The sequence below is a fragment of the Panthera uncia genome (genome assembly GCF_023721935.1).
Source record: "Panthera uncia isolate 11264 chromosome B3 unlocalized genomic scaffold, Puncia_PCG_1.0 HiC_scaffold_2, whole genome shotgun sequence".
In the NCBI taxonomy this organism is placed as follows: Eukaryota; Metazoa; Chordata; class Mammalia; order Carnivora; family Felidae; genus Panthera; species Panthera uncia.
The window spans coordinates 6,529,451-6,543,483 of NW_026057583.1; the positions used below are offsets into that span (position 1 = coordinate 6,529,451).

Sequence of the window (14,033 nt, forward strand, 5' to 3'; positions counted from 1 at the left end):
TTTTTTTATCATGAATGGATGTTGAAAAAAAAGATTCTTTTTTTGCATCTGTTGAGATGATCGGATGGTTTTTATCTTTCATTTTTTAAGTGTGGTTTATCATATTGATTTGTGGATATTGTTGATATTGAACCATGTAGCATCCCTAGAATAAATCCCACCCATTCATGGTGTATGATCCTTTTAATGTGTTGTTGAGGATTATTGCATATGTGTTTATCAGGGATATTGATCTTTGGATTGGATTGGATTTTCTTTTCTGTGGAGTCCTTGTCTGGTTTTGGTATCAGGGTGATGCTGGCCTGGGAAAATGAATTTGAAAGTGTTTATTCCTCTTTTGTATTTTGAAAGAATTTGAGAAGGGTTAGTGTTAATTCTTCTTTGAATGTTTGGTAGAATTCACCAGTGTTTGTTTAGAGGAATAAAGTCTTAATTAAAAAAAAAATAGACTATTACTAGGAAAGGTGTAAAATATTAGAAAGAAATAAAGAAAATAAGTGCAGTGGCATTGCACATTTGGTTTTATTTTTATTATTTGCAAAGGAAAACTTGTGGAATAACTATTCAAATAAAAATTTTCCAAAGGTTATAGTTATATTGCTTGTTACATGTTCTCAAACTGTGATTCACTGCTGTATTGTACATGTATTTCCCAGTCATAATTCAGTCATAAAGAGGTTCTCTTTGTGTATATATATATATATATATATATATATATATATTTAAGTTTATTTATTTATTTAGAGAGAATACAAGCAGGGAAAGGGCAGAGAGAGAGAATCCAAAGCAAGTTCTGCGTTATCAGTGCAGAGCCCAGCGTGGGGCTTGAACTCACAAACCGTGAGATCACAACCTGAGCCAAAATCAAGAGTAGGCTGCTTAACTGGCTGAGCCACCAAAGTGCTGTAAGTTTCTCTTTTTAGTAACAGCATTATCCATATATAATTCCCACAGCATTTAGTTCACCTGTTTAAAGTGCATGATTCACTGATTTTTAGTATATTCAGGCTAGTGTGACTGTCACCAAAATTGACATTTGAACATTTTTTCCTCCCTCTTCCCCCAGACCATCCTCTTTGCCTATTCTGGATAGTTCATGTAAATGGAATCATATAATATAATATATAGTCTTTGTGACTGGCTTCTTTTACTTAGCATAATACTTAATACTTAAAAAGTTCACCTGTATCATGTATCATTAATTCATTAATTTTAATGGCAAATTAATATTCCATTGGATATTCCACATTTTATCCATTTGTCATTTGATGGACGTTTGGGTTGTTTCCACTTTTTAGCTCTTATGAATAATGCTGTGAACAGTCGGGTGCAAGTTTTGTGTGGACAGCTGTTTTCATTTCTGTGGGGTGGGTACCAGGAATGGAATTGCTAGGTGTTGTGACCCTATATTTAACTTTTTAAGGAACTGCCAAATGTTTTCCAAAGCAACTGCACCATTTTACTTCCCATCAGGAGTGTATAAGGGTCCCAGTGTCTCCACACCCTCTCCAACACTTGTTGCTGTCTCTGTGTTTGACTGCAGCCCTCCTACTGGGTGGGAAATGGTAGCTTTGATTTGCATTTTTCTGATGGTAATGGTGTTGGATATCTTTTCAGATACTTACTGGCTGTTCCTCTTTGGAAAAATGTCTATTCAGACCCCTTACTCATTTTAAAATTGGGTTATTTCGTCTTTTTATTATTGGTTTGTAATGGTCCTTTATGTATTCTAGATATACCCCGCTTATATAAATGATTGCAAATACTTTCTCCTAGTTCTCTCTTTTTAAGTCAGTAAGGGAAGGAAAACTAAAATGTATTAAGGGAACTATTGTGATCAGCATTATACTTAGGGCTGTAGAAATGCTAAAGTATAGAAATGATTTTTACCTTTTAGGACATTGGTTTCTTTGGAGATCCAAGACTTATGTGATATAACTGGAAAACAGCATAGAATGGTATATGCTAAATAGTATACAATCTTGGTCAAAAATAGTATGAAAAAGAAATGCCCTGGGACTCTGAGGAAGCGAGGTTCAAAAGTAATTGATTTAAGTCATTTATTTTGAGTAGAATGAGCAAATGTTAACTATTCAAAACAAGTTTTTAAAAAGAATATTTCCGTTTGATTCAGTTTCTTTAAAAAATTTATTTTAAGTTTATTTATTTTGAGAGAGAGAGAGAGAGAGAGAGAGAGAGAGTGAGTGAGTGGGACAGGGGCAGAGAAAGAGAGGGAGAGAGAATTCCAAGCACGTACTATGAGATAATGACCTGAGCTGAAACCAAAAGTTGGATGCTTAACTGACTGAGCCACCCAGCCCCTGATTCGGTTTCTATAGAATGCAGCTTACATACAGTATCACATATACTTTGTCAGTCTTTCCTTCTGTCTTTGTTTGTCCATGTGTTCCCAGCACTTGGCATAGTGCCTAATATGAGGCACATGTCCAATAAATATTTGTTGAATGAGCAAAAATTAGTATGGGCTGGAGCTCTCAGAGAGTGCAGCGCCAATTAAGCACTTTGACAGAGTTGTCACAGGTGGAAAACGTTAGGGCGGAAGGAGCAAGAGGCGGAGGGGAGCCCTGGGTACCCTTCACAGCTCCGCCATTAACCAGCTGTCTAGTCCTGGCATCTTTGGTCATATATCCTTGTTTTCAAGTGAGGGGAATGAACTGGATCTTCTCCTTTTTAACATTCTGAGGTTTATGAGCAGCATAAACCTAAAACATTTAGAGCCAGCTGAAAATTCTCTAAGAATTGAATGCATGATTAAGGTTTTGTGCTAAAATACCACAGACATTAGTATCTGCCATTTGTGTAAAACTGTGTTAAAAAATGGTATTTATAATATTGAATGTACTCAGAAGATATTTACAAGGCAGTATCTTAAGGGTTATCATTAGTAGAATGTTGGGATTAATTTATCAATTTATTTATGTCCTATCTTCTTTCTTCTAAAGAAGATTTGAAGTGGCTATTCAAGCTAGTATCTTTTCCCCTAAGGCAAAAGGTTCTTAGGTGGTATGAAAACACCTATTATTTGTTATTTTTATCCTTCAAACAACCTCAAACTTTTGGTGTTTCAGAGGCTATAATTTTTTTTTCAGAGTCCATAAAATTTTTAAACAGGATTAGGAAAGGAGAAATGTTTCAGTAATTCTATTTTATTTAAAATTTTTAAAAATTTTAAGTAGGCTCCACACCCAACGTGGGGTTTGAACTCAGAACCCCAAGATCAAGAGTCACATGCTGTACCCACTGAGCCAGCCAGGTACCCCAGTGATAGTATTTTAACATGAAGGTCTAAAATTAATGGCTTTTAAACATTAAAAAGAATGACTCTCTAATACAAACATTCTAGTTGAATTGAAATCTCTTCAACACTGTGCATTAAAAAAAATTTTTTTTTAACGTTTATTCATTTTTGAGAGACAGAGAGAGACAGAGTGAGAGCAGAGGAGGGGCAGGGAGAAAGGGGGACACAGAATCTGAAGCAGGTTCCAGGCTCTGAGCTGTCAGCACAGAGCCTGACACTGAGGAGGGGCTCGAACCCATGAACCGCAAGATCATGACCGGAGTTAAAGTCGGACGCTTAACCAACTGAGTCACCCAGGCACCCCACCAACGCTGTGCATTTTAACATAAGGAGTCTTTTATGGGAGGCATGGTGCAAAATCTATGGTATTTAGGGATTAAATCAAGTATCCTAAATTGCCCAGGGGAGCAAGACATAAGCTCTAGGAATAAGCTGCATTCCTGATGGAGAAATAGGCATTTCCTCTGGCTGGAGGAATGAGATGCTCTTTGATAGCTGCACATAGAAAACATGGTCTGTTAGAATAAAGAGAGAAGATTCTGTGAAAGTGCTATTTCTCTGTCAGACCATTTTGTTGGGGTTGGGGAAGGACCGTAATGAGCTATAAATCCCTGCATGTGGACTTTATGATAAATAAGCCAGTGATGTTTTGGTTCAAGTAAATGTTTTTTCTTTGTAAAATCATGGGTCTTGAGTCAATGTCAAGCTTGAATTTCACACATTTCAGGTATCCTAACAGAGACTCCAACCCATTCAACACTGAAACTCTCATTTCTTCAGAGATGTTTAACTAAGCTCCATAGAAGTCTGAACATAACTGTGACCCATAAATCTAACCAGTCTTTGGCTATGGCATCTAGAATTTTTTAAATTTTGTTTCTCTCTCTTTTAAGTGTTAGGTCCTAAGGTAATTTTATACAAATGGATAGCAAACAAAGGTATGACGAATCTGAATAATTCATTCAGTATTTGTATGTTTGTATATTAAAATCATGTAAATTAAAGCTTATGTATTTTATATTTACAGTTGATAAGTGAACTTTACTGGAACATACCTATTTTCTAGGTTTGGAATTTTATGACAAGCAACCCCTCCAGCCCTGGTAACTTATTTAAAAGCTTAAAATCTTTTATTACAGTACTCTGTATTAAGCACTGAATGTTTCCTGAGGAACTCAGTGTACTTCCATGTGAGTCATCTGATTTAACTAAGAAATGTAGCTGAACCGCAGCGTCCCTTATTGGTCATAAACATTTGTATCAGTGTTTTATTTTAAGAGCTCCATTAATAACCTAAATAATAGTTTGGTTCATTGATAAAGCCAAACATTTTTTAAAGTAGAGGTATTTGGTGGGAGAGAAGTTGATACACTAACTTTTCAAAATTTGTTGTACAGGGTTAGCCGAACCATCCTTTGTTGCAAAACATGAAGATAGTTTGTTAAAGGATTTATTTCAAGACTACGAAAGATGGGTTCGTCCTGTGGAACACCTGAATGACAAAATAAAAATAAAGTTTGGCCTGGCAATATCTCAATTAGTGGATGTGGTAGGTGTGCATATCATTACATACTCAATTTCATACAGGCTTCCTGAGAGCATCACGGGTGCCTAGGCACTGTGTTGGGAGGCACGGATTACAAAGGAGAACGAGACATAGTCATTTTCCTAAAGGAACTCAGCAGGGAAGGATAATTATTACTCAATAGACATAGAAATACACTTTTTATATAATATTGTATATTAGAAATCATTTACTTGGTAATAGGTCAATTTAAAAAATTTTTCAAAAAATATTTATGTATTTTTGAGAGAGAGCTCACACAAGCAGGGAGGGGCAGAGAGAGAGGGAGACAGAGAATCCCAAGTAGGCTCTGCACTGTCATTGCAAAGCCTGATGTGGGGCTCAAACCCACAAACCGTGAGATCACAACCTGAGCTGGAGTTGGATGCTCAACCAACTGAACCACCCAGGTGCCCCAAGTAATAAGTTTATTTTTAATAAGTTGAAATATATTAAGCATTTTATTTTTTTTAATTTTTTTTAATGTTTATTTCTGAGAGAGAGAGACAGAGCATGAGTGGGGGAGGGGCAGAGAGAGAGAGGGAGACACAGAGTCAGCACAGAGCCCGACGTGGGGCTCGAACTCACAAACCGTGAGAGATCATGACCTGAGCTGAAGTTGGTCACTCAACCGACTGAGCCACCCAGGTGCCCTGATATTAAACATTTTATATGGAAGTTTCTTATTAAATTTGTTTAAAGATATGATAAAAAGTCAACATTTTAAAGAGAAAAAGTCCAAGAGTAGATTTGTAGATTTTTAGGACCAAACAGTATCTCAGATCATTGTTTCAATATCATACTTAAACTATATCAGAGATTTTTCAGTATGACATCCCCCAGGGAGTATCAGTTCCCTTGTAACTCGTTCTGACTGTCAAGAGATCCTTTCTATTTAAACTAAAAAGTTCATGCTAATTGTTAAATTCGTTCCTTCTTGTTCTGATCATGTCAGTCAATAGTTATTTCCCTGCTGAGTTCCCAAAACAGTGTGTGTGTGTGTGTGTGTGTGTGTGTGTGAGAGAGAGAGAGAGAGAGAGAGAGAGAGAGAGAGAGATTGTACAATAACACTTATAGGCATGCCTTTATTTTCTACATAATTTTTGTAGAGAATTTGGAAAGTGCAAATAAATACAAATAAGGAAATAAAAATTGACTGCAATTCTACCACCCAAAGATGCCTAATGATAACATTCTGCTGTTTCTCTTGCCGGTTTTTTCTTTGTGTGTATGTTTTAAAATTGGAGTATTAATTTAGACGTAATGAAGAATCTTTTCCCTTCAGTTTCTTTTCCAAAATTGAAAAATTTTAATTCCAGTTAGTTAACATACAGTGCTAGTTTCAGGAATGCAATATCTAGTGATCCAACACTTCTATGTATTAGTGCTCGTTTTCTCTCTTGTTGTTAAATGAAGAACGTTTCCCTATGTCATTACGTAATCTTCAAATATAATTTTAATGGCTATATGATATCCCATTTATAATTTATTTAAATATTCTCTTGTTGGCAGAAGTTAATTCCCAGGATTTCCTATTATAAATGACAATGATGAATATATTTGTACACAAATGTCTGGTTTTCTCCTTTCTTTAAGAAAGGCAGTTAATGAATCAAAAGATATACTTTTTTATTTATTTTTATTTTTTAAAGTAAGCTCCATGCCCAACATGAGGCTTGGAGTCATCTGCTCTGACCAAGGAGCCAGCCAGGCACCCCAAAGGATATACATTTTAAAAAGTCTAGTGTGTTGATGATGTCACCTTAATTGCCTCCAGAAAGATCCGTGAATATGGACTGTGTTGTGTCCTTCACCCTCTGCTGGGAGATTTTCAATATAAGTACAAATAGAGAAGTAGGAGGATGAGTGGGGCTCCCTCTCAAAGACCTGTCTTTCCAGTTGGGACTATCAGCAAGTAAGTGGAGTGACTATAGGACATTGCAGGACTCAATTGTGATACCACAAAAATCTGGGGATTCAGACTTCGATTATTTAGGTCACTAAAGAACACAGGCGGAGGCCCTCCAGCTGGCCTTGTCTGGAGTGTAGGATCGGACACGCGGAGAGGAGGGTAACAAGGAGCAGTATGATCGAGGCTGAGCAGTGAGAGGGAGCCTTTCTGTTCAGCTGTTCGGATCAGAAGGTCACTGTTGGAGGCCACTCCCTGGGATCATCTGATGGGCGGTGGAGGGGCCTGCACTGTGCTTTCTCTCCTGCCATTTTTGGACTGGAGAGTTTTACCTCTTGGAAGAAGTCACTTATCCTTCAAGGCCCAATTTATGTGTCTGACTCTTTGTGAAATCTTTCCAGAGTTCCTAAGACAGTCTCCTCTGTTCACGTAGCCCTTTGCACTGCTGGCACCTGTGTGCCCTGGCACGGCACCCTCAGAGCAGGCTAAGCTTCATCCCTTGCTTCTGTCCCAGAGCCCAGAGTGGTTCCTGGCACATGGCAGTTGCTGAGTGAGTGGCAGATGTGACAGGCAACAGATGTGGTCACAGCAGTGCTTTAGGAAGGGCTGCAGGTCAGTTAAATACGTGGTTTTGAGGAGTGAGAGAGAGAGGAGCTTCGGAGGCTGGTTAGAAGGCCAGGCAGAAGCAAGAGCAGGTCGTGATCAATGAGCACCGAGGGAGGCATCAGATTTTGAAGCCTGAGTGGTTAGAAGAGAAGAGTGACGGATCTGGAAGATGGAATCAGTTGCTGTGGGGTAGGACAGGGAAGATGATGCTCTCCGCTGTGATGGCAGGTGATTGTGCCACATTCCTGAGGCCCTTGGAAAGTCAATGCTGGCTCTGTGGGCAGAGAGGAGCTGAGGGTGTCAGTGTGGAGACCCTGGCCCAGCTGAGCATCGAAAACATTGGACTGAGGAGTTTCAAAGTGAGCAGGGAATGCAGGCAAGTTGATCCCTGAGGAACATTCATAGAAGGTGGCGAAGGAAGGATGAGCCCAGAACAGAAGTCGGGGATGGGTTGCTTCCTGTGAGAAGAGCCCAGGACGTGTAAGGTCAGTGGCGATGAGAGAGAAAGAGGACAAGAGCAGAGGGAGAGGAGGCGAGGGCCCTGGACATGGAGAGTATAGAAGCTTTATGTCCCTTTAACTGCGAAGCTCTTACCCCGCTGGCTTGTGGTCATGTTTGGGGGCTCCTCCTCAAAGTTCGCTCAGATTCCTGCCTTATTTCCTACATGTTCGAACTCTCTCTGTCTCTCAAATCCCCACGCCGGCTTGCTTGTTGGATGCTAGTTTTATGGTCAGGTTAAAAAATCTATTCGGGGTTTAAAAAAACCCCTAAAACTTTTCTGCTCTACTTACGTGTGGGCACATCTCTGTGTTAATGTGCCTCGTCCTCTTGGGTGCAGTCCTGCGTTTGTCCTTCGTCCTAGGTTTTGTTTTGGTTTTGTTTTTTGCATCCTGCATTGTGCTGAGCACATTATAGGTGCTTGGGAGATACCTGAGGTCACCTTAAGTTAGGCTGTATCCCCTAAGGTAGTGGCTAACCCTCACATCTGGGGCCAGTTGTGAACTTAAGTATTGTTCTTGTATCTGTGTTCCTGTTGAGGATACTAAGTATTGACTGGGTCCTACTCCATAGTGCAAAATTTATGTGTGTTCACATTTTTCTGGGGAAAGGGTGTATAATTTTCATTAGCTTCTCAAAGATGACCTATTGCCTTACAGCGTCACAGGTAATAAGTATACCGGAACTTTCCTAATTGTTAATGCCTCTGTTTAGAACTTTTGCCTACTAGGAATATTCTGATGCAGAGGTCAGCACTTTCTCTGGATGGTGTGTGCCTTTGGGATAGACAGTAGAGCTGGAGGCACAGAGTTTAAACTCAGGAGCTTTGAAGTCTAACATTGGTTCTACTACCAATTGGTGGAGTGATTTTAGGCGAGTTGCCTCATTGGGCTAGTTTCTTTTTGCAGAATGAATGATTTAAGTAGATGAGATCTATAGGTCCTTTTCAGCTCTAGTGTTTTACTCAAGGACAATTGCCCTTTGGAACCACAGTGTAAGAGTGATGGCCATGCTGTATTTCCTAGTAATTGTTCCCATGTAGGGACGTCACAGATGTCTTTATCTCAAGGGATGTGCTTCCTCCGTCTTCCTTCTTTCTCCTGGGCCACTCATGTGTTTTGGAATGAGCCATCTAAACCTCTGTCCTCTGTCCCCGGCTATGGGGATTGCCTTATCCTTCTGTGGGTCTGTCCTGCCCACGGTGGAATTGTGTTTGGTCATCATGATGGTCTTGTACTGGTCCAATTGGCTCCATGATATTTCAGTAAAATGTAATGGGAGAGCTATCTTTTTTTTTTTTTTTAATTTTTATTTTTTAATGTTTATTTTTGACAGAGAGAGAGAGAGAGAGAGTATGAGTGGGGGAGGGGCAGAGAGAGAGGGGAGACACAGAGTCTGAAGCAGGCTCCAGGCTCTGAGCTGTCAGCACAGAGCCCGATGCGGGTCTCGAACCCACGAAACGTGAGATCATGACCTGAGCCGAAGTCGGACGCTTCACCGACTGAGCCCCCCAGGCGTCCTGAGCTATCTCTTTAATTAGGCCTTGAGAATTCAGTGAAAAACTGGTCTTAGCAAAGATACAATGGCAGAATGGTGTAAGTAGCAAATATCAAAGACCCCAGTTTTCTAGAAAAGCAGGCTGTGAAAGCTTATGAAGCTGCCACTCCGGACAGTGGCCCCAGTATTTTTTTTCTACATAGCAGCTCCTCAGAGATTCAAATCCCTGCCTCAGCAGAGGAACATAACTGCAAGTTACAGTCCCGCAGGAAGGCACAGAAACAGTGTATCTCTCATTCTGATGTGCACACTCTTCCACATTTCAGCACTTCTGAAATCAAGATGTGTATTATAATTAATGGCAACTTAAAATTCATTGTCAGCCTTTTCCTTTCTTAGTGCCAAGTACATAAACTAATGTGCGCGCCTGTTTCTTAGATTGTATCTTAGATTTCAGGATGTAGAGTGGTGGAGTGTATGAATGTTAAATCTAATGCCAGCGGTGTACTGCAGGGCGGTTCAGCTGAAATTCAGAGCATCTGGAAAGGGATAATGTGAAATTAGGCTGGAAAAACGATCCTGCGTTTCCAGACAGCCGCACCAATGAACAGGATATAGGTACTATGTGGACAGGCATGTTTGTGTAAAACTGTGAAAATTCGTATTTGAAGAAGTATTGCTTCTGTCCTTGAGATAATCAGCCTTATTTAAATTTTTGTTTCACAGGATGAGAAAAATCAGTTAATGACAACGAATGTCTGGTTGAAACAGGTGTGTATGAAGCTCAGAAGGCACCTGACTGATCACGGGTGCTGTTGTGCCTGTAGGGTTTGCAGCACAGAGAAACACGAGCATGTGGTCTTGGTGGATCGGCAGGATGCAGAGGGTGGAGGGTGGGTGGCGTTCTCGTATTCGTTCAGGCGATACTGGAGTGGCTGCCGTCTGCCCGACGCCGTTCTGGGCACTGGGGAAACGGGCAACAAAATGGACAGAAGTCCCGGCTGGCAAGAACTCCATTCGAGTTGGGGAAGAGGAACGGGTAAGCTGTTACAGTGCCTCGGAAGTAGACAGGCTTGGAGAAGAACACGTTCGCTGTGGGTAGAGGTGAGCAGGGGTGTGTAGATGAGGTCAGAGAAGCAGTGGCAAGCCAGCGGTGTAGGCAGCGTCTAGGCCTCTGTGAGGATTGTGGTGTTTACTTGGAGCTGGATGGGAATGGGCGATGAATGAGTTCTACGTACGTAGCCCCTTTTTAGAAAAGACTGCTTTTTCTTCGATGCCATCATAGCTTTGTCCTCAGCTGCTGTTATGTGCTTCCCTTTGCTCTTTCTTTATCATCCCTAATTTTAGTACCTGCTACCAGTTCCCTGACTCTAACTCCTACGAGGCACGTATGCTTTTTTTGGTGTGCGAGTCCTAACTTGACGTGATCACAGAATTGTCACCATGTGGAGCGTGGACAAGGTGTTGAAACGTGGGCTATGTAATAAATCCAGTTCCCCTGGCGTGCACCAGTCCAGCCCATGACGATGCACCTGGAAAAGACAATGGAAAAGGTTTAAGGCCTTAAACCTGGACCTTAGATGCCCATGGCTGCGGCTCCTGGGTGTGGCCAGTTGGTGTGAGAGGAGGTGCTGAACAGAGCTGTGAACACACCCACGGCGCACACCTGTGTCTCAGGAGGACCGGGGCTGGAGTCACCACACGGGGGCAGGGCTATGCTTCTGTACTCTTAAGAAGGACTTGGAGGTGAATTTTCTCTGTGGCGAGTAGAGATGATTTTATGTCTAGGATTTCTGGACTTGGCATAAAGAGTAAAGTTTTTATGACTTATGACTATCAATTTCATCGAAACTGAGCCTGTTTTTGCTCTGCAGGAGTGGAGAGATGTAAAGTTAAGATGGCGCCCTGGCGACTATGGCGGAATAAAAGTTATACGCGTCCCTTCAGACTCTCTCTGGACCCCAGACATTGTTTTGTTTGATAAGTAGGTTTTTATTTACTGAATATTACTTGATGTTTTCAAAAGAAAACGCTTATATATTAGCCACTAGTAATTTTTCTTCCTTCTGAAAATTGTTTACGTATATAATCAAAAGACTTGATCTGTGTTCTGTTGTGAACCTCCAGATAGGTTCTTTGGGTCCTCTCCTGTTTTTGGTGTCTTTTTCCTGATCATAAAAGTGTTCTTTGCTTTCCAAAATGTGTAAAACGTTTGGGAAGTCTAGAAAGGTGTAAAATTGGGGGAGGGGTGTCACCTATAATCAGTCCCATTATTCATTCCAGCATTAGAGGCAGCCATTTGCACGAGCTCACACATAGAACTTACTCTGTGCATGGCCGCATGTGCGGTACCTTTCTGCTTTATTCATTTGATTCCCAACAGTACCTTTAAAATGGCACTTCTGACAGAGGAGGAAACAGGTGAGGGCATTATAACCTTGTCCAAGGTCGCACCGTTTGCATGTGGCAGGGTGGGGTTCACACTAGGGCAGCCCGGCATCCCTATTTACCCTCCTATTTAATAGACTATATATTTGGCAGATTGCCTTCAAGATTTTGGGGGTGTTTCAAAACTAGTTGAAGTCATACTTTATGTTCAAATGTGCATCCTTCTAATTTTGCTCAAATTCTGTATTATGATTATGCCATGATGAGGAATGTTGAGTGAACTCATCTTAAAGGCACCCTACCTAGGTGTACTTTGAGGATGGTTTTTAACTTGGGGAAAGGATGATTCTGGGTGTGAGTTTCATTTTTTTCTAGGACAACCCCAGGGTAAATCTTGGGAATTTGTGCTTATCCTAAAGCATCGTGTATTATTTGCAAGCAGGCATTTGGCATGAAGACAGAGCAAATGCTGTGTGAAAAATATTAGTCTCTAAACACCTTTTTCCTCCATGTTTCTCAATAGGTAAAGAGGAAACAAAACTATAAGGTAGCAGGATATAGCTTCCCAGAGCACCATTTTACTCTAGGTCTTAGTAAACATTTTTTTTTTTTAAGTTTATTTATTTATTTTGAGAGAGCACACACATGTGAGTGGGGCAGGGGCAGAGAGAGAGGGAGAGAGAGAATCCCAAGCAGGCTTTGCACTGTCAGTGCAGAGCCTGATGCAGGGCTTGAACTTGCGCATTGGGAGATCCTGACCTGAGCTGAAATCAAGAGCCCGACGCTTAACTGACTTGAGCCATTGAGGCGCCCCAGTCTCTGAAAAACATTTTTACATAAACACGAGTGTATAAAACAGTAGTGTGCAAAAGTCACGTGAGTGTTAAGATAAAAAACAGTATTTTATAGAAATCTTATGTTCCTACTAGACTTTTCCAGTATAGGAGCTCACATGGGGGCAGAACTCGAGAGGCACAGCTTAGAGCTAATGTTCCTTCCTGCCCCTGTAGTAACTGTCCAGTATTTGTGATGGAGGAGAAGAGCACTGTGTGGAGAGCCTAGAAATGTGGATTCAGGTTCTGGCCAATATTTTATTGTTTCAATAGCCTAATTATATTTTGTACGTAAAGGGAAATCTTTCAGCCTCTAAAATCTCAGGATTCTGTGAGATAGAGATCGACTGTCAGTCCTGGAGTAGATGTGGAAGGAGTTCAGTTCTAGTAAAGTCGGATATGTACATAAGATGTCCCTAAAACAGAGTCCCCTGCACATAGCAGGTATATCTCAAGCATAATAGTTTAAAAAGTATCTCACACCATGGTGTCGACTTTCTCTCATCTCAGGCTTGTGAAGGCCTGCGTTGTGTAGTCTCTGCATTGTCACGTGCATGTGTTTATTTCAGTGCAGATGGACGTTTTGAAGGGGCCAGCACGAAAGCGGTCATCAGGTATGATGGCACCGTCACCTGGACTCCACCGGCAAACTACAAAAGTTCTTGCACCATAGATGTCACGTTTTTCCCATTCGATCTCCAGAACTGCTCCATGAAATTTGGTTCTTGGACTTACGATGGATCACAGGTTGATCTAATTTTAGAGGACCAAGATGTGGACAAGAGAGATTTTTTTGACAATGGAGAATGGGAGATTGTGAGTGCAACGGGAAGCAAAGGAAACAGAACGGATGGCTCCTGCTGGTACCCTTATGTCACCTACTCATTTGTAATTAAGCGTCTGCCTCTCTTTTACACCTTGTTCCTTATTATACCCTGTATCGGGCTCTCGTTTTTAACCGTGCTTGTCTTCTATCTCCCCTCAAACGAAGGTGAGAAGCTCAGTCTCTGCACGTCAGTCCTGGTCTCTCTGACTGTCTTCCTTCTGGTTATCGAAGAGATCATACCCTCGTCTTCCAAAGTAATACCTCTGATTGGAGAGTATCTGGTGTTCACCATGATTTTTGTGACGCTGTCAATCATGGTGACTGTCTTCGCTATCAATATCCATCATCGTTCTTCCTCAACACACGATGCAATGGCACCTTGGGTCCGCAAGGTGTTTCTCCACAAGCTTCCCAAACTGCTGTGCATGAGGAGTCACGTAGACAGGTACTTCGCTCAGAAAGAGGAAACTGAGGGCGGTAGTAGACCAGAGTCTTCTAGAAACACATTGGAAGCTGCGCTTGATTCCATCCGCTACATTACAAGACACGTCATGAAGGAGAATGACGTCCGTGAGGTTTGTGACATGTTGTGT

At 41.2% G+C, this 14,033-nt stretch overlaps 1 protein-coding gene across 6 annotated transcripts in view; it reads left to right on the forward strand.

The window, feature by feature from the left end:
• The window catches only part of CHRNA5 (cholinergic receptor nicotinic alpha 5 subunit), a 59,423-nt gene that overhangs the window by 30,763 nt on the left and 14,627 nt on the right, over positions 1–14,033 (forward strand). For all 6 annotated transcript variants that reach the window (XR_007454197.1, XR_007454196.1, XM_049614425.1 and 3 more), the window contains exons 2-5: positions 4,717–4,868; positions 10,120–10,164; positions 11,268–11,377; positions 13,184–14,015. Coding sequence is in view for 4 of the 6 variants with exons in the window: in XM_049614425.1 (XP_049470382.1) it covers positions 4,717–4,868; positions 10,120–10,164; positions 11,268–11,377; positions 13,184–14,015 (1,139 nt within the window). In the remaining 2 variants the exon portion in view is untranslated. The remainder of the gene's footprint in view (positions 1–4,716; positions 4,869–10,119; positions 10,165–11,267; positions 11,378–13,183; positions 14,016–14,033) is intronic.